General features: G+C 35.7%; 1 protein-coding gene across 4 annotated transcripts; it reads right to left on the reverse strand.

Moving 5' to 3' along the window:
- Positions 1-352: 352 nt before the first annotated feature.
- On the reverse strand, positions 353-13,097 carry zdhhc13 (zDHHC palmitoyltransferase 13). Of its 4 annotated transcripts, none has more exons than XM_015019092.1 (17): positions 13,005-13,097; positions 10,428-10,648; positions 9,185-9,307; positions 8,399-8,476; positions 7,277-7,421; positions 7,120-7,184; positions 5,774-5,936; positions 5,339-5,464; positions 5,131-5,264; positions 4,950-5,050; positions 3,632-3,756; positions 3,468-3,530; positions 3,295-3,388; positions 2,682-2,765; positions 2,447-2,604; positions 1,251-1,348; positions 353-876 (listed from the first exon to the last, which is right to left on the reverse strand). In XM_015019092.1, the coding sequence occupies exons 1-17, from the start codon at positions 13,026-13,028 to the stop codon at positions 738-740; spliced, it is 1,941 nt and encodes a 646-aa protein (XP_014874578.1). In that variant the 5' UTR covers positions 13,029-13,097; the 3' UTR covers positions 353-737. The 4 variants fall into 4 exon arrangements, with proteins under 4 accessions (XP_014874578.1, XP_014874577.1, XP_014874580.1 ...); XM_015019091.1 differs by having other exon boundaries at positions 3,623-3,756; XM_015019094.1 differs by lacking the exon at positions 13,005-13,097 and adding an exon at positions 12,847-12,953 and having other exon boundaries at positions 3,623-3,756.
- Between the last annotated feature and the right edge of the window lie 5,139 nt (positions 13,098-18,236).

Consider the following 18,236-nt stretch of genomic DNA (forward strand, 5'->3'; position numbering starts at 1 on the left):
TCAGAAATATTCCAGAAAAAGAATTTGGAAACTTCTCAGTTTGGAAAGTTGAACATTTTTGACTTTTGAAACTTCAAAAGTCTAAATTTTACAAGATTGAAAATATTTCAGAAAAAGTAGATATTGAATTAATCTTAGAGAAAAATGCTTGGAAATTTCTGAGTGTTAAAAGTTTCCATGTTCACCTGCAGAAATTTACCTACTAATTTTTTCTATCTACAATGGCAGCCAATAGGTACAAAAGGAAGCTTAAAACCCAGCTAGTCATGAGTTTTATCACGTTTTCAGTCATTTAAAAAAAACTAAAAAAATCTTACTTTTTTTATTAAGACCCAAGTAAAATTGAGCTCTAAACAGTTAAAAAGACAGGCACATGATTTCTTTATTGAAGTATATAATAATGTTCATTTGTTATGAAACGCATGCAGCTTTTACAAAAGTCATAAAACCAAACCGTTTACATTTACAAAGATTGTTTCTTCTTCCAGGATGATAAAAATAGGCTTAACGTGTCCATAAAAACAGCACAAAATGCCCAGAACTATTCAGGCCATAAGGACTTTCCTTTTCCACCCTCTCTGGTCGAGTGTAAGGCAGCAGCAGACGACATCTACACCAACCTCTACTATCGTAATGTCTCTCTTTACAAGGAGCCAAAGGATGGAAAAATAAATAAATACATTCTGTGCTTTTGGTCCAGAAGCAGAGTCCGACCCAGACATGCGGAGGTCAGGAGGTCAGACCATGTTAATTTGATCAAACAGGTACTGGTCCCGCTGGGGCTGGAACTGGGCCGTCCAGTCGACGACAGCCGGCTTGCAGAGGCCGCAGCAGCGCAGCTGGAAAAACGACACCAGGTTCTGGACCACGCCCATGCTGCAGGCAGACGGGTCAGAAAGAGAGTCCATCACATGGAGAAATGGGGAACTCGTCCTCTAACTTTCAGTTTGTTTATGTTTACAACCATCAGTTTAATAAGAAAGTGAAAAATGCAATTTGCTGAATGATGAGCAGTCATCATGCCAAAAATATATACATTTTGAATTTAAAATGGAAAAACCTTTTATTTACATGTAGCATATATATCCTATTATGCAATTTTTTTTAAATCAAATTATTAATTGGTTAATCTAAAAAAAAAAAAAAAATCTAAAAGTGTAAAATAAAAGCAGTAAATAAATAAAAACTTGCCTCAAGATTCCAGTACCAGTATCTATGATAAAGAATGAAAGAAATATTGGTGAACTCACTTGAATGGATTTTGTCTCAGGGATCCAGATTGTCTCATTCTCCGTTGCTGCAGCAACATATTAGTTCTCTCCGGAGTCGTTAATCCCAGGAATGCAATCTGCACCGAGACAAAGAAACAATTATTCCACATACAAAATGTCCATCAAATGAGCAAGGTAACAAGACAGCGCAGGGCTGGACAATAAATCAACAGCAAGATGTATCACAATACACACATGATCAATACTAATAGATGAGTCTGGCAGAATGTTCAATAATTTAATTGAACTCCGATCCAGAACCACACAGCATTCTGGGGGATGTAGGCAGAGGAAAGGCATTAGCCGCTCAACCTCTCACATGTAGCTAAGCTAAGTTGGTGGATTCAACTCACTCAGTCTTTGGTAACCTAGCAACAATTTTAGTGGCTTGCACATTTTCAATTTTTGCCACCGTAGATCATAGCTGCTCAAAATAAAAAACAACTGCATGAAGTAAAAACTGGAAACATTACGCCACTAGCTTGGTAATATTTCAGACATTTAAACCAAAAAACTAATCAATAATTATATTGACCGATATGAAACGCTTATATCGTGACGTGTTTTTCAGCCATGTTGCCCAGCCCTAATGAAGAATCTAGAATTAATACAAGCTACAACATCATTTAATTTCCATTTGTGATCAATAAAGTATTTTTCAATTGAATTGAATACAGCAGTGAAAACCAGCTGACCAAAAGTGCTGCCTAGTCAGCCTAGGTTGCTAGGAGACGGGCGGAATTCATCTGGGGTTGCTAGGTAACCGGCTGGGCTTTGTTGGGGTTACTAGATGAAGGGCAGTGGCTGCTGATTTATGACATTACATTCTGGACGTTTTTGAAAAAAACAATTTTTTTATGTAATTTTAGTCTAGCTTTTAACTTATTGTTAAAACTAGTTGGGTGTTTTTTTTTGTTTTGTTTTTTTTTAACGTTTGGTCTGATTTTAGAAGCAGCAAAAACTCAAATGGAACAAGAATACATCCCCCGTTCAGTGGTTTGTTTTTACTGAAACTACCAACAGATAATTAAGATTTCCATTTTTTTTAATAAAAACTGACTTGTCTAAGAAGTCAAATTTGTAGTTATCTTGTAATAGTTTAATCAGTTTGAGTATGGAGTCCATTGCACTAATTAAATGGTATTTAAAACTCATCAACACATTCCAGGCGTCACCTGGTAGAGCTGCCCAATCAGGAACAAAGTGGACCAGCAGGTGTGGTAGAAGGACAGCACAAAGACGGCGAGCACCCAGGGAGAGCAGCTGACCACAGCCGACACCACGCCCCACACACCCTGCTCCTCATGACGCAGCAAACAGTGACTGGCCCAGTCTGAGAACACAGCAACATTTCTGCTTATTACATCGATACTCCAGCTTCTGTGGTTCCACTTCAGCTGAGTCACTCACATGAAAAACAACCGTAGATCATCCAGCCCCCCATCATGGAGAGGGAGAGCAGCAAAAGCACAAAATAGTAATGATTCCTGGCACCTGGAACAACAAGATAATAGTTCATATTCAGCATAACTTGCATGGGAAACATGGGAAAATGTATTTTTAATAATCTGCCAGTGGAAATAGTTTTTCATCAACATTAAGGAATTACTGACTTAAAACAAACTAAGCTAAACTAAGTTAAATAGCTAGATAGATACTTTATTAGTCCTTTTCTGTCAAGGAAATTGTAATATCTGGTGATATCTTGCAGACATGTTATTTGTATGTTAGTTTTATCTTATTTCAAGCAGAGCAAGATGTTTCCACAAAAAAGTAAACCAAAAAAAAAAAAAATTGTATTTTTGCCATAATGAAAATACTTGCTGTAGTACTTGTTTATATAAATATTGTTTAAATTATAAAAATCTACAGGTTTCAGCCTTTTATCTAGATATTGCATATAAGAATCCATTTAAAATGTTTTGCTTGACTAAAAAATGTTGCAGATTTTTCTTAACCAATCAAATGCAGATTTTACATTTTCAGTGGAGTAAAAACGTTTCTATAATTCATTCATCTGTACCTATGCAGGTGTTGGTCCATACAGAGTGGTGGTCCTGCTTTGCCACACATGTATCGCAGCTGAAGCAGTGAACAGCTCTCAGTGGTTTCCTAACCTGCAATAGTGGAAGTCATTTTAGATAATTCAGGTAACTCATCGTTGCATTAAAGTTTTGAACCTGTGGATCACCTCACCATACAGGAAGTGCAAAATACCCTGGGGTCCAAACAGCCAGCCTCAGCCAGCACCACCACGTTCTGAATCCCACACAGAAAACAGAAAAGGTCTCATCAAGTTGTGGAAACAGTTCTTTGTAAGACGCCTTGAACTGGTCGACAAATTTAAAGACCTTTCCCACCATTTTCTTCTGCTCTTCAGTGGCTTTGATGAAACCCGGGTCCGTCCGGCAGGTCCGCAGGAAGTAGTAGAGGAAAGCAGTGGCGTTCAGGGTGAACAGCACCTGAACTGCTGTGCTGGATAGATGTGGATTTAAGTTAAGAAACTTAAAAAACAAAGCGAAAGAAGAAGAAAAACTCATTTTATTAAACATGATGTGTTATGCTTCCCTGACCAGGTTAGCATTGGTTTATAAACTGTACAAAGCAAGTTAACTACATACGAGATGTTCAGTCCTGCCTTTTTTTGGCCTCCTTTCTGTTTTAGGACCTCTTGTCACTTTAAATCCAAATAAGTTCTGCTGTGGTTGCTAGGTAACGGGGCTAGGCTTTGCTGGGGTTGCTAGGTAACGAGGCAGTGCCTTGTGGAATGCGACTTAACATTCAGAAGGTTTTTAAAACGGCTAATCTTCCAGACTCCAAAACCATTAACATGCTGCCAAAAAACACAACTCAGATGTTTTTAAAGTATTGTGCTGCTTTTAAAAGTAGTAGAAACCAAAATGGACGTACATAATGAATATGAATAAGAACATATTATGTGTTTATTTATTCTGCATTTAAAAGTCTCCCAAGTTTTCAGGTTCATATTTAATTTTATCCATGGGTCATTTATTCATGTGAGGTTGTTTTTTTCCCCTATATTTTAATATTAAATTGGGCATATTTTGTTACGGTGCTGCTGTAACAAGTGAATTTCCCATTGCAGGATTAATAAAAGATTATCCTATTGTATTCTACAAACCTCCAAAATGTGAATTTTCCCTTTAAACATTCAAGTTTGGGAAAATTACTGGATAGAAAGACAGAAATTCAGGGTTACATCAATGTTTTTTCCAACTTTCCAAAAAAAAAAGTTACAACAATAATCCCTGCCTGATATAAAACATCATATCTGTTATGTTATACTTTACACTGCAAAAACACAAAATCTTACCAAGTATTTTTGGTCTTCTTTCTAGTGCAAATATCTTAGTACACTGAAAATAAGACAAAACTACTTTTTCATCATTATTAAGTAACTACTTAAAACAAACTCCTCTATCTTGTTTTAAGTTAGTTTTGAACTAAAATAATTGCACTAGAAACTAGACTAAAAATACTTGGTAATATTTTGTGTTTTGCAGTGTAGGCATTAAAAATAACAGCAGTCCAAATCAGGAAGAATATTTACATTCCTTTCAAACTGAAATGGACAACAATCTGAATGATAATGAAAAAAAAAAATTTTCCTCGTAAAAAGAACCAAAACAAAAATGTTTCTTTGAACAGAAAGGATATCTGGCAGGAACCAGAGACACCAGGTGACGAGCATCCAGAAGACTGAAGCCATCAGAGACGACGGCGGCAGCAGAGACTGAAAATCTGGGTTTGGAAAGTTCCTGTTTTAAATGCAAATGGTTCTGATCAACATCCAAACTCCTGCATTTACATTTGAATCTGCAGGCAAACCGGTTCTCACCTTGAGGCCAGGTTAATCACTCCCACCACGCAGGCTAACAAGATGCTTTTGAGCAACCAGGACTCAGAGTTCATGTCAAATATTGCACCAATACATCCAAATATGGCTGTGCAAAACAGGAACTGCACCAAAACCTTTAAAAAAAATAAAACGATGTTAAAAGCGGTTCTGATTTCTGTTTGTGTACCATCAAGAGCCTTAAGTCTACCTTGTATCTGAGAATAAAGCGTAAACAGCGGGAATTGGAGCGAATCCTCTCCTGCTTGGTGACGTTGAGCATGTGGATGAGCAGGGGGCTCTGGACCTGGCGGGCCAGATCCATGGGTGTGTGACCCTGAGGAAGAAACACACAAATCAAAAGGGAACAATTTATCTTAGCTCAAATTATAATAGTAAATAAATGAACAGGAAAAAAAGAAAGAGAAATCAATCTGTTACTTCAAATTAAAGCAAAAAGATGTTTACTGAATAAACTTTAGTTCAGTTATCAGTAAAATACTAATAAAAATTAGGTTAAGTCTGAAGCTAAAAGTGGAAAACAAAAAAAATGCCATCTCAAAACAAATTGTATTCATGTGGCATTTGTCCCAGAGAGACAAACGAGCAGAAGCCTTCACTTTTCTCTGAAACGTGTGAAACTCACATTGATGTTTTCAGCGTCCACGCTAGCTCCAGCCTCCAACAGGATGTGGGCAGCGTCAACGTTTCCCGCCAGCACTGCGCAATGCAACGGCGTGTTCCTGTTAACTTTGTCCACAGCGCTCACCGAGGCGTTGTTCTTGATGAGAAAGTTTGTGGGTTCGGGCCTGAAGCAGAAAAACATGAAATGTTAGCACTTTACAGCTGATTATTTAATTAAAGGTGACCTGTTACACTTCCTTGAACAGCTTAGAAAATGTTTATGGGCAAAACAAAACATGTTCACAACATTTCTTGCACAAACATATGAGCAATTACACAACCGTACAACTTTGAAAAACATCAGTGGAGACTCCTGCACAAACAACAAGAATGTAGAAAGTTGTTTCTGGATGTCAAGTCAACAACAAAACTCTTGTGCTTTCCAGCAGCCATTGTATAGCACATAAAGCCAAAAAAACTACATGGCCCAAGGTACTGGAGCTCGGCTTGGGTTGCTAGGTAACGAGACAGTGCCCATCGAATGCGACTTCTGTAGGTTTTTAAAAAGCCAAATTTTCTAAAAAAAAAAAAAAAAAAAAAAAAAAGCTTTGGCTGTTTAAAGAAGCAGTATAGACCCAAATGGAACTAAAATAACATCAAAAATGTGAATTTTGCATTACAGATTCCCTTTAAACATTAAAGTTTAGGAAAGTTACTGGATAGTCAGAGACAGAAAGATGAATTCAGGATCAAATCAAATTTTTCTTTCAGTTTAAAAGGAAGGAAAAAGTTACAACCATAATTTCTGCCTGATTTAAAACAACGTATCTTACTCTTATGCTATACTTTAGGCATTAAAAGTAACAGCAGTACAAATCAGAGGAAACCTTTTCCTTCCACTCAAACTGAAAGTTGTTTCTGGATGGTAAGGAAACAACAAAACACGTCTCTTTTCCAGCAGTCATTGTACAGCGCATACAGAGAAAAAAAACTAGGTGACCAAACATGCTGGAACTCTGCTAGGGTTGCTAGATAACGGGCCGGACTTCGCTGGGGTTGCTAGGTAACAGGCTGGACTTCGCCGGGGTTGCTAGGTAACGGGCTGGACTTCGCTGGGGTTACTAGGTTTTGTGAAATAACTAAAAGACAATGTCCAAAAAACATAAAAAAAACCCCCCAAAAAAAACACTAGATGTTTTCAAGTGCTTGGGCTGTTTTTTTTTTTTTAGAGAGACAGTTGAGACCCAAATGGACCCACATGTAAATTTACATTTACATGTGTAAATGTAAATTTTGCATGGTAGGTTCCCTCTAATGAGATTTTTCAGATAAGTGTAACTAGAAGCAGAAGAAAACAAAGCCTCTTACCCAATAATCTTCTGTGCTGCTAACATCAGTGGTGTCTGTCCGTTACAGTCAGGCACATCCACTTCCTGAACATAATAAAGCACCAAGAGGGGAAAAAAGATCAAATAAAAGAAACAACAGCTGACTTGGTGGAAAAATGAACTTTATGGAATCTGACCTCTCCCTTAGCCATGAGATAAGCGGCTATGGCCATGTGCTGGAAGAGGATGGCAAGGTGCAGCGAGCGGTAACCCTCCCCGTCTGTGATGGACGGGTCTGCTCCGTATCTCATCAACTGGATCACCATGGGAAGGTGGCCCTGTCTGTTCACACACAAAACAACAAAACACAAGAGAGAACGTCATGGAAAAGCAGTGGAAGAGGAGAAAATCAGTTCTGCAGCAAATACACTTAAACCTAAGCGTGTTGCAAGAAGCAACAAATGAATTAATCGCCTGATAAATTGAGACAAGCTTGATAATTTTCATTTGGATGAATAGTTTTTCTCAACTGGCTCCTTTTGTGAAGAGTAATTCTGCTTACAGAGACTTCAGTATCCATTTTATTTGTTTATATTAAATATGTATAATGTCTTCAGGCTGCAAAATTAAATGTTTGTTAGAAATCAAAGTTTGAGAATGTGTTCTTATCATCGCTCATCGTAATAACTTCTGGAACAATTTATCATCCAGCAAAATTTGCTTTGTGACACGTCTATTTAAACCTACAAATGCAACAAATTTAGTATTTTTTAATGCTGAATTTTACAACTGATGACTCATCTGAATACAAATTAGTGTTGAAATTATTAATTTCATTAATCGTGATTAATTGATTATTGAAATATTCGTCAATTAATTTTTTTAGTAATTGATTAATCCTTACCTGGAGTACTCAAACTCAAAAAAGGCAATTTACTGAAAATACAAATACATATTTACAGTAGAAAATAAGCCAAAACTGTACAAAATATATATAAAAATTTAATTTAAGATGAAAACACCTTTGTGTGTAAATATGTGTTTTATCCAAAACTCCAGTGGCAGTTTTAGCTTCACCTGGTTCATATTTACAAAAGAAATGCCATGTTGCATTTTAGGCAATAAAATATTTATTTTCTTAAATACATTTAAAATGTGATCCTGATATTGTATAAAAATTGCTAATCTGGTTAACATAAAATGTGTAGAATGTCCATTCTTTAATACAATTAATCTATTAATTGACATATTAATCAATTACTAAAACAGTCATTGGTTGCAGTTAAATTAATGAGTCAAATTAGATCAATAAATCCAACCTTATGGCCCAGTGGAGGGGAGTAGAGTTCAGGTCTCCACCCAGCTGGTCAACAATGGCCCCTTTGGACATATAATACCTAAAAAACACCAAAATCACTAAAAGACGTTGATTTATGACACAAAACCCCCGACTTTACCGAGTAATCATTGTGTTTAAGCTCTTCTTACATAAATTTTATCTAATAGTGTAAAAAAGTATAAAACAATCAAATTTTGAGACCATAATCTGTAGTTAGAAAAATAAAATAAACTAAACAAAGCTTCAATAACACACAAAATCCTACCAAGTATTTTTGATCTACTTTCTATTGGAAATATCTTAGCACACATGAAATAAGGTAAACTTAAGTATTTTTCTGCAAGATATAGGAGCTTATTTTAACTAAATATTGCTTAATATTGTTGAAAGAGTAGAATTTCCACTGGGATTATTTCACTTTAACAAGATATTTTTCCCGTGTTTAAAGTTAAATAATTATCCAGTGGAACTTTTTCATCAATATTAAGGAATTATTTACTTATATTTTGCTGAAAATTTTACTTGCAAGTTAGTTTTGTCTTTTTTAAAGTGTGCTAAGATATTATTTCTAGAATCTATACCAAAGAGTTTTGGTAAGATTTTGTGTTTTTGCAGTGTAAAAGCATCATATTTAATATATCTTGATTTGAATGTTGGTCACAGTGACTCTCTGTAACAAATCAACATGTTGGTGTATTTTTGTTATGACTTAAGCATCATAAAACAACAAACTGAGGTAGAGATGCTTTCAGAAACTCTGACTTACTTGACCAGCTCTGAGCGGTTGTTGATGGCCGCCCAGTGCAGCAGAGACACGTTCTCTTTGTCTGGCTGCCTGACGTCGTATCCGGCCTCCACCAGCTCCTTACAGCGCTCCAGGATCCCAAACCTGACCAGGGAAAAACCGACGCAACATACTCACACAGAATAAAGTCACTAAAAATGCAGCTCAACATGAAGAAAGCCTGTTATTGGCTGAATATGGTGGAATCAAAGTAAACGGTCATTAGTGCACTGAACTGGTAAAACAGGTTATTTCTATCAGATTTAGACAAAATGACTTCATCATATCTTTGCGCTGCAAGGTTGAAAACTTTGTATCCTTTAATACAAGTTAATTTTTTGAAAATAAATCAGTCATATATAACTGATTTTCTTTGGAGAAGGAAAAATAAAAAAACAACCTTTTATTCACTACAGTTTATTTAAATTAGCAAGAAAAAGACCAACAGTTACAATAAAGCAGATAGTTTTCCTAAACTACCTGAAAGACAAAGATGGGAGGCTTTTTTGTTCACATTTTAAATAAAACTATTACATTCTGTAACTTTCTTGAATTCAGTTAAGCTAAAGCACTTATTTCTACTAAAAACTTGGCAAAAATAGGAATATAATGTCACTGAACACTTGCTCCTGTTATTTGACTTGAGTCTTAAAAACAGTATTTAAACTGCAGCATATTTTTCAGAAGCTAATTTTAGTTCCTAATCATTCCTACTTTCTTCATTTTTTAACTTTTATTCTCATCTTTTTCAAGTGCAAAAGTCATTTGATTATTGGCAAACAGTAGCTGCATTTCCATCACAAATATGTGCAAAACTTTGTCAATATTCCACTAATGTTAAAAAAACACATTACATATACATATTAATGTTTCCATTAAATAAGAAAAACAATTAACGTCACACATGAATTAAGTTTGTTCAGGTGATAAGTCATTAAAAATATGCAGCGCCACCATCCTTCAACTACTTCCTGTCTTCTTTGTCGTTTCTGTCAGAAGTAACATCATGTGACTTCTGTGATGTGAAAAAAGAAACCTTCCCATTGCAGTTTTGTGAAATAAACCAATTTCGATAGTTGAAAATCCACCTCATCATAGCATCAAGACTTTTTAATTAAAAATTACGTTTTTTCAAAATTGGCGTGTTTAAATTAAATGAATTTACTTCAGAAATGTAAAAGTTGAATGGAAGCGCAGCTAGCATTGAGAGGAAAGCAGCACTCACTGCGTTGCCTTGACGATGTCCCAGCTGCTGCCGTCATCCATCTGTGACCATTTTTTCGGCTGCTGGCTGATGTCCATGACCGGGTCCGGACCTTTGCCCATCTGCCCGTAAGCAGGCATGTACATGTTGGTCATCCCGCCGAAGGCTGCAGCTCTGGGCCCGTGGCTGTGAGAGTGACCCGCGTTGCCATGGTGACAGCCGTCACGCCCGTGGCTGTGACCCTGCAACGTGGAAACCCAAACCGCTACAAGAGACGCTAAAGACGTCCGATTTTATGGATACAGAGTAAATAATTACACATTATTATAGGCTCTCTATATTCAACCAATTTATTTATTTGGCTGAGTATAAATAAACTGGGTTTTGTTCTCTCAATATGCTATTAGAACAAAATCCTGTAAGAACAAATAAAGTGGGTAGGTGCATATATTCCACAATGCTGAGTCACATTTAAAAAATAAGTGGTAAATAAGCATAAATATATATCAAGTGAAGACAGGCAGCTGCAAAATAAAATAAAAATATTACTCAGTTTTGTTATAGCTTACAGCTCTTCATATACTTGAAATAAAACAAAACTAGCTTAAAAGTAACTTTCCAACAAGATATAAGAGATTTTAAGTGAATAATTCCTTAATATTGATTTTAAAAAAGTATTTACTCCACTGGAAAATTATTTCCTTGATAATATATTTTTCCAGTGTTATAAGTTAAATNATTAGCCAGTGAAATCAGAACTTTTTCTTTAATATTGAGGAATTATTTTCTCAAAACAAGCTCTTATTTCTTGCTGAAAAGGTACTTTAAGTTAGTTTTGTCTTATTTTGAGTTTACTAAGATACTAGAAAATACACCAAATATACTTGTGTTTTTGAAGTGATCAATGACAGGAGCCCACTAATCTGTAAACAAATCTAATTAAAAATTAAGTTTTGCATTATTATTATTATTTTTTCCATTATGTCAATTTCTTACAGTTTTTGGAGGCAGTGCTTTAAGCCAACTGTAAAATAGATTTAGAGTATCTTAACTTTATATTTTCCAGTCCATCCACTGGCATCAAACTGAACATATGCAATTTTAGATTAAGTGTCAAATTAAACTTTAATATAGTTAAAGTTTAACCCTTGCAAGAAGGGTTTGAAGAAACATGTAGATGTTCACCAATTTGTCTGCAACCCGTCCAACATAAATTAGTTTTATTTTAGTATTAGATGTAATTAACGGTGTCCTAAATAACCTCCAGTTATGCAGTCTTTTAAAATATGTTTTCACAAGTTTTGCCCTTTACCCCAGAACACCTGCTGCTGTCTGGATGACTAATTGCAAGACGGAGAAGGTAACAAATTTACTACAAAATGACTCAATATGTACCAGCTGTAAAGTTTAGCAAGTGAGATAGCAGACAATTAAAGTTAACACTTCTGTAGAGGTATTTTAGGTCCAGGAAGAGAAGATAAAAGCACAATGCTTAAAGAAATATTGTGCAATCACATTCAATTCTGACTTAGACACTCATTTTTATTCCTCGACACTCAAAGCAAACTTCTTTATTCCCAATTTTGAGATTTTGTATTGGATGCATTTTTTACAGCTGCGCTTTTTTAAAGCTGTATTCTTCATAAAACTGAGAAAATTACAAAAAGCTTTGAGCATTCTGTTCACAACAGAGTGCTTTCAGTCAGAGGTTTTCACAGAAAACCTACAAAACAGTCTGCTAGAGGAGATACTTCCTGCCCACAGCCATCAAGATCTACAACAACTCTTTGTATAAATTTGCATAAAATGAGCTAGAATAACATTTAATTTCTCTCTCGCCTTTATAAAGTATTTTTTAATTAAAGTATTGTTTTATGTCATAGATTATACATGCAGAGTATTTTGGTCAAACCTTAGTTTGGATCAAGCTGATAATCTGATTTTGAATTAACTTTATATGTCATTATAAACAAAATAAAACGTAATGAGAGAAAACTAAACTCATTTTCCGGCTCTCAGCAGGAAATGGGATGAATTTCCTGGAGGTTGGGTTTTTATCCGTCAGACTTAATTAGAATAGGTTTATCTGAGGGCAACATATGGAACGCCTAAACATTGTTTCACTCTTATAAATACTTTTATAAAACATATATGAGGGTTTTATTGGTAAAAGGAGATGATAACCAGAGTAAATCAGGCTATGAAATCGTTACTCATGCTGAGCTGGCTGTCAATTCATCATAATGACAATATCAAAGCCGAAACGTTGCTGGTTTCCCTACAGGGAAGCCAGGTAATTTAGCCAATTCAGGTGGGATTGGTTAGTTAAACGGCTCAGTTTGGTTTCAGCTTACGAGGACTAGTTAAACTACAACAAATGAAGCAGGAATAATATTTCTGAATCAGCCTGAACAGGTTATTCCGCGTCATAGCAACTCACCGTGGGCTAAACTAAGCGGTAGCTTAGCTAGTCAATGCTAATATTCCGCTAAACTGACCTCAATTAAACAAAAATATGCGGGTCACGTTTGACCCAAAAGAACCACAAGCTCACAACAGAATAATAAAAAGCAGCAAATGAAGGTAAATCCCACGTACATTACCGCCCTCATTCCAGTCCATCTCGGTGTCGCGAATCGAAGCGAAAGTTCCTGCATCTGGAACACAGGTTCCACTTCCGCCGAGAGCATTTCAAAATAAAAGGCAACCCTTTATGAACATTTGATTAGCTTTTTTTAGGTTTAAAAATAAAATAAAACAAACATTGATGTTGATATTTGTCGAAAAAGAAGTGAAAAGAAGCATAGTTTCCAACCGATTGGCTGGAAAAATAAATCTAAAACTCTACTACTGGTACTTTTAGTGAAAATTTAATGAAATTTCTCATGGAAAAAAGTTGAAAAACTGCTAAAACCTGTATTTGTTAGTTATTATAGCAAGCTTCCTTCAGCATGAAGAAGGCAAACATAACTTTAATTGGAATCATTTGGAATGTAAACAGTTTGATCTAAGGGTGAAATGCAAGCATAAAAACATGAAAATATACAAATTATTTTTTGATTTGCAATTTCAGATATTTTTTCCTGTAATAGGCTCAAATAAGAATAAAAATATAAACTAAAGATTAAAACAGAAAAACATTACCAACTTTAATTGAAAAATGCTTTTTCTTCTAACACATAATCCATTTTATTCATTCATGTATCATTTTATTTCAACTTTAAACTTTCAAAAACCATTATGACCTGTACACACACCAATACTACTACTAATAATAATAATAAACATTTCGAGTCCAGTGTTTCACGAAATATTGGTTTGATATAATTTTGTTTTCCATTGAATTTGACATTTTATTTTGAAAGGTTAAAATCAATTTCCATTTTCCTTTCTTCTTCCGGAACACGCCACATCGATCTTCATTTTACTGCTGTTTTACTGCCACCCGCAGACTTTTTGTAGCCGCTTCCTGCATTATTCAGAGTAAACATAAATACTTTATATCCTCAGAGGAGGAAAAATAAAGCAAGTGCAATATTAAAACAGTTCCGGTTTGGAAGGCAGGAACAACTCAGCATTAAACGCTTAAAATAAGCCGGTGGACTGCAACTTTGGGAAAGGTTGCTAAAAAGGAAGCTAAAAATGGACCAAATAACTCACCTGACGAGGCTGTTACCATGGAGATGCTGTTATTTTTTTTATTTCAGCAGGACAAAACCTGAACATATTTACTTATTAACCTCATGTTGCATCTTCTGCTTACACTACCCTATAATTAAAAGACGGAAATCATCTTTATTTACCTCTAAAATGTAACTTAAATTAGTTTAGCTAACAATTATAAGTTATAGTGCTTTATGTCAAAACTTTTCTTATTCTTTTTCTTAAAAATGGAATTAATCAAACATATATGGTGTTTAATTTCAATAATCAAGCTGAAATAGGAAAACAGTAATTTTAAATAAAACCGAGGCTCCTGCATTTTCAAAAGCTGTCCAGTAGATGGCGCTACTGGTTAATCTTAAATCAGAAGGTTTTCTCGTTTGTGAAAGGTTATTTAATAAAATGAAAGTTATGGAGCAAAAATACATTTTGAATATATTTCTTCCTTGCAAAAATTTATTTAACTTTTTATTCTTGAGCAAAAAAAGTTTGTTAGAACACAAAACAAGTAAAATGTGTTAAAGGTTTAATCTCTTTTCTAGTTTGCTCTGACCTTTAAGTGTTTCCTTCATTTCAAGCATTCAAAGCCTGAAACTGGAGAGTAAAATTATTCTTAACTGTTTTGCATTTTGTCCCATTAATATTTTGATATTTCATTTCAGTTGAGTCCAAACTTTTTGCAATAATTTTCTTCCCCCCACCCCCAATTAAAAAACCTGAAATATTATGATTTTTTTCTTGTATTTTACTTTCAGAACAAATAAAACCTGTAATATTTTATGTTTGAATATATAATGTATATAAAGTGTTTTAGTTTACTCCCTGGAAAGAAAATACAAATTTTCTTCTACAAACTTTGCTGCATTTTGTCAAATATAATGGGGTGCGATCAAGTCTGAGTAAAAACTCACTAGATGTTTGTGAGAGAAAAATTAAAGCAAAAACCAAAAAAAAAATAGACGAATTAAAGAAAAATTCAGTGTTGTACTTATTTGAAGTTTAAGACAATAAAAACTTGCAATGGAAAATATTATTCTAAAAAAATGACAAATAGTGTCAGAGCCTTTGTGCCATTCTGCGACCGCTAAAGATGAACCAAAGAGCAATAAATGGCCCACGGACCGCATTTTGGACACCCCTGGTCGAGGATCTTGTTATAAAACTTTTGGAAACTCCTGATATAACAGGTAGAATCCCAGTGAAATACAGAGAAAACTGTAATTTTAATTAAACAAAATGCAGGGAGCTGCATATAAAAGCCTCGTGAGTAAAATGTTAAACTGAACACGTTGCTGACATCTCACAGGATTTATTAGTCGCTCCATTTTAAAGAAAGCAGGATCCTTGTAGCTTAACCTCGACTCTAACCTTCCACAACGAGCTTGGGAATTAGCTGGTGTCTCATTAATTAATTAAGTGTAATTAATTAATTACATTTATGTTTTCTGTCCACTGAGGCACTGATGATTAAAAAAATCTTCCCTGGTTCATTTTAACACTTTATTGTTACAGATAATGCACAAAATCATTGTTTTACTTTTAATTCAGAGCCGGCCCGAGGCATATGTTAGTTAAGCATCTGCTTAGGGGAACCCAAAAGGTTTGACCCATTTCACACAGTTCAAAAGATACTGACGAAATGTATGCAAACTTTTGAATTCAAGGAAAGTTATAAAAAATAAAAAAATAAAAAGATTTCACCAAGTTTTCTGGCATTTAGCAAATAGAAATAATTTAGGTAATTCTAAGTTAAAACGAGAAAAAAAATGAAAATCTGCTCAGGGCCCCAAAAAGGCTTTGGCTGGCCCTGACCGAGGTAATTGAGTCGTCATGAGGAAGTCATAACAATGAGGAGGAGTAAAGGTCAACAAGACTTTATCATCTGCAGGCGGCATAAAGAGAAGAGGCAAATGAGAAGTGAATTAGTGTTTTTACAACCGGACACGCAGCGACGCCTCGGAGGGTTTTATCTTTGTTGTGAGCCTGGGGTCAACAGAAATAGAGCCATTCAGGAAGCTGGGCCATCCAGAAAAAGCATGTAGAGGATGTGTGTTTGAGCGCTGATAGACCAAACTGCTCTGGAAATGCTGTGAATACTCACAACTCCAGAGCTTAAGGTGGATTTCTTCATGATTTGTCTTAAAGCAGACAGTTTCTTGCAATGCCTTCAAAAGAGTCTCAATTAAAATATTCCTTAGACTTTGGGTGTTTTTCCACTCATTCTCATCACATTCTAGACTAAACACTCCTGTTTTTGGTTCAGTTGGGATTGCTAATTTTTTTTGAAACATAAAAAATGTATTGGGAGATTTTGGGATAATTTTCTGAAAAGCGACCAACTATGCTTCCTTGAACAGGTTAGGATAGTATAATAAAGGGTGATGCAAAACATGCTCTGCAATAAATCCTCCTTAAATGTTGAGATTTTAGTCTGTCTTATGACATCTTGTCAGTTTCAATCCAAATAAGCTGCTGGCCACACCTCCCAAATCAACTTCAACACTCACACTTGGAAATGGCTGGAAACAGAAGTGCAATTATATAACCATACATCTTTGAAAAGCAGAAGTGGAGCCTCCTGCACAACCAACAACAATGCAGCAAGTGGTTTCTGGATGGTAAGTCAACAACAAAATATTTGTCTTTTCCAGCAGCCATTGTACAGTGCCTCAGCGGTAAAACCAGCAGACCAAACAGGCTGGAGCTCTACCTCAGGTTGCTAAGTAACAGGGTTAGGGTTCACCTGGCATCATTGATGTTACATTCCAGAGATTTTTGAAATGACTTATTTTCCAGACACCAAAAAATCATTAAGTTTTTGCCACAGCAGGTTTGGGTGTTTTTTTTTGTGCTTTTTTAAAATGTTGGGATGGTTTTAGAAGCGGTAAAAACTCAAATGGAAGTACGAAAATGTGCAAAATATTAGTTTTGCATAACTGCTCCCCTTTAAGATAGAGTACAACCTTCTAAACAAAAGTTGTACTCTCAGTTTTCTCGCACCATCTACTTCCAATTGTTTTAAACTAATTGGGAATAAATGTATAACCAGTAAACCCAACTTACCAAACGTACTGGAGCTCTGCTTTGGTTGCTAGGTAATGGCTGGGCTTCGCTGGGGTTGCTAGGTAACGGCCCACTACCTGATGATTTGTAATGATACATTCCAGAGCTTTTTAAAGTGGCTCATTTTCCAGACACCAAAAAACATAAAATTATTGTCAAAAACTGGCTGGGTGTTTGTTTAATTGATCTGGATGATTTTAGAAACATCACAAACCAAATGGAAATAGAAAAATGTAAAAATGTGATGTAAAAATTTGATTTTTTTTCCCCCTGACAAACAGGCCTCATCTGAATGCATTTTCTAATTTACTGAATATGACTGCAAAGGATCTGCGGTTACGCTGCTTTGTGCACTGAGGATGCAGCAGTCTGTCATTAATTCAATTCAGTTAAAAAACATTATTTATCCTGTTTAAGGCAGCTCTCAGATCTGCTCTGATCTCATCAGGTAATGCTGTTCCTTAATTCTTCCCATGAACTCCAGAACAAATCTCCTTTCTACATTGAACTCTGACCGACACAAACTAAATCCATCTCAGTGGCAGTCTCAGGTATTTTGGTTTTCCAAGCTTAAATTCTTGAAAATTAATCCTCCCTCCACTGACGTACCTCCCACTACCTTCAATTACTAGCCACTGCGTGTGTGTGTGTGTTACTGTCTTTAAAAAACACTCGCATGTAGAATAATACTGCCTTCCTGGTCCTGCTGGCTTCCTGTCAGCCTTCGAAGGCTGACCCCCTCCCGCCCCTTTCATTCATCACTGTTTGGGTTGACCTTTGACCTGGAATGCCACAAGACCTTGAGTTCAAAACCAGACCATGACCCAGCCACTGAATTATCAAAGGGAGACCTGCTGGTGAGGCGGAGCAGACGACAAAACACGCTGCTTTCCCATCAGACATGGCCGCGCCAGCAGGAATCTCTGAGCAGTCAGCATTACCTCATAGGTTTAGTGGTGATAAATTCATTCCTAATTAGTTGGAAAAGAAACTTGAAGTAGTCGGTGAGAGAAAACTGAGTACAACATTTGCTTAGAGGGTTGTTCTGTCTTAACGTGACCTAATTCACGTTTTTATTCTTCAGTTTGGGTCTCAACTGCTTCT

Source organism: Poecilia latipinna, unplaced genomic scaffold (genome assembly GCF_001443285.1).
Source record: "Poecilia latipinna isolate Pla-1442-1.1 unplaced genomic scaffold, P_latipinna-1.0 Scaffold2372, whole genome shotgun sequence".
NCBI lineage: Eukaryota > Metazoa > Chordata > Actinopteri > Cyprinodontiformes > Poeciliidae > Poecilia > Poecilia latipinna.

Coding starts and splice junctions, on each gene's coding strand:
- zdhhc13 (XM_015019091.1), bottom strand. CDS start 13,028: ATGGACTGGAATGAGGGCGGTAAT. Junction 10,649..13,004: donor ACTGGAATGAGGGCGGTAAT/GTACGTGGGATT, acceptor TCCACGTTGCAG/GGTCACAGCCACGGGCGTGA. Junction 2,766..3,294: donor ATGGACCAACACCTGCATAG/GTACAGATGAAT, acceptor TTGTTGTTCCAG/GTGCCAGGAATCATTACTAT.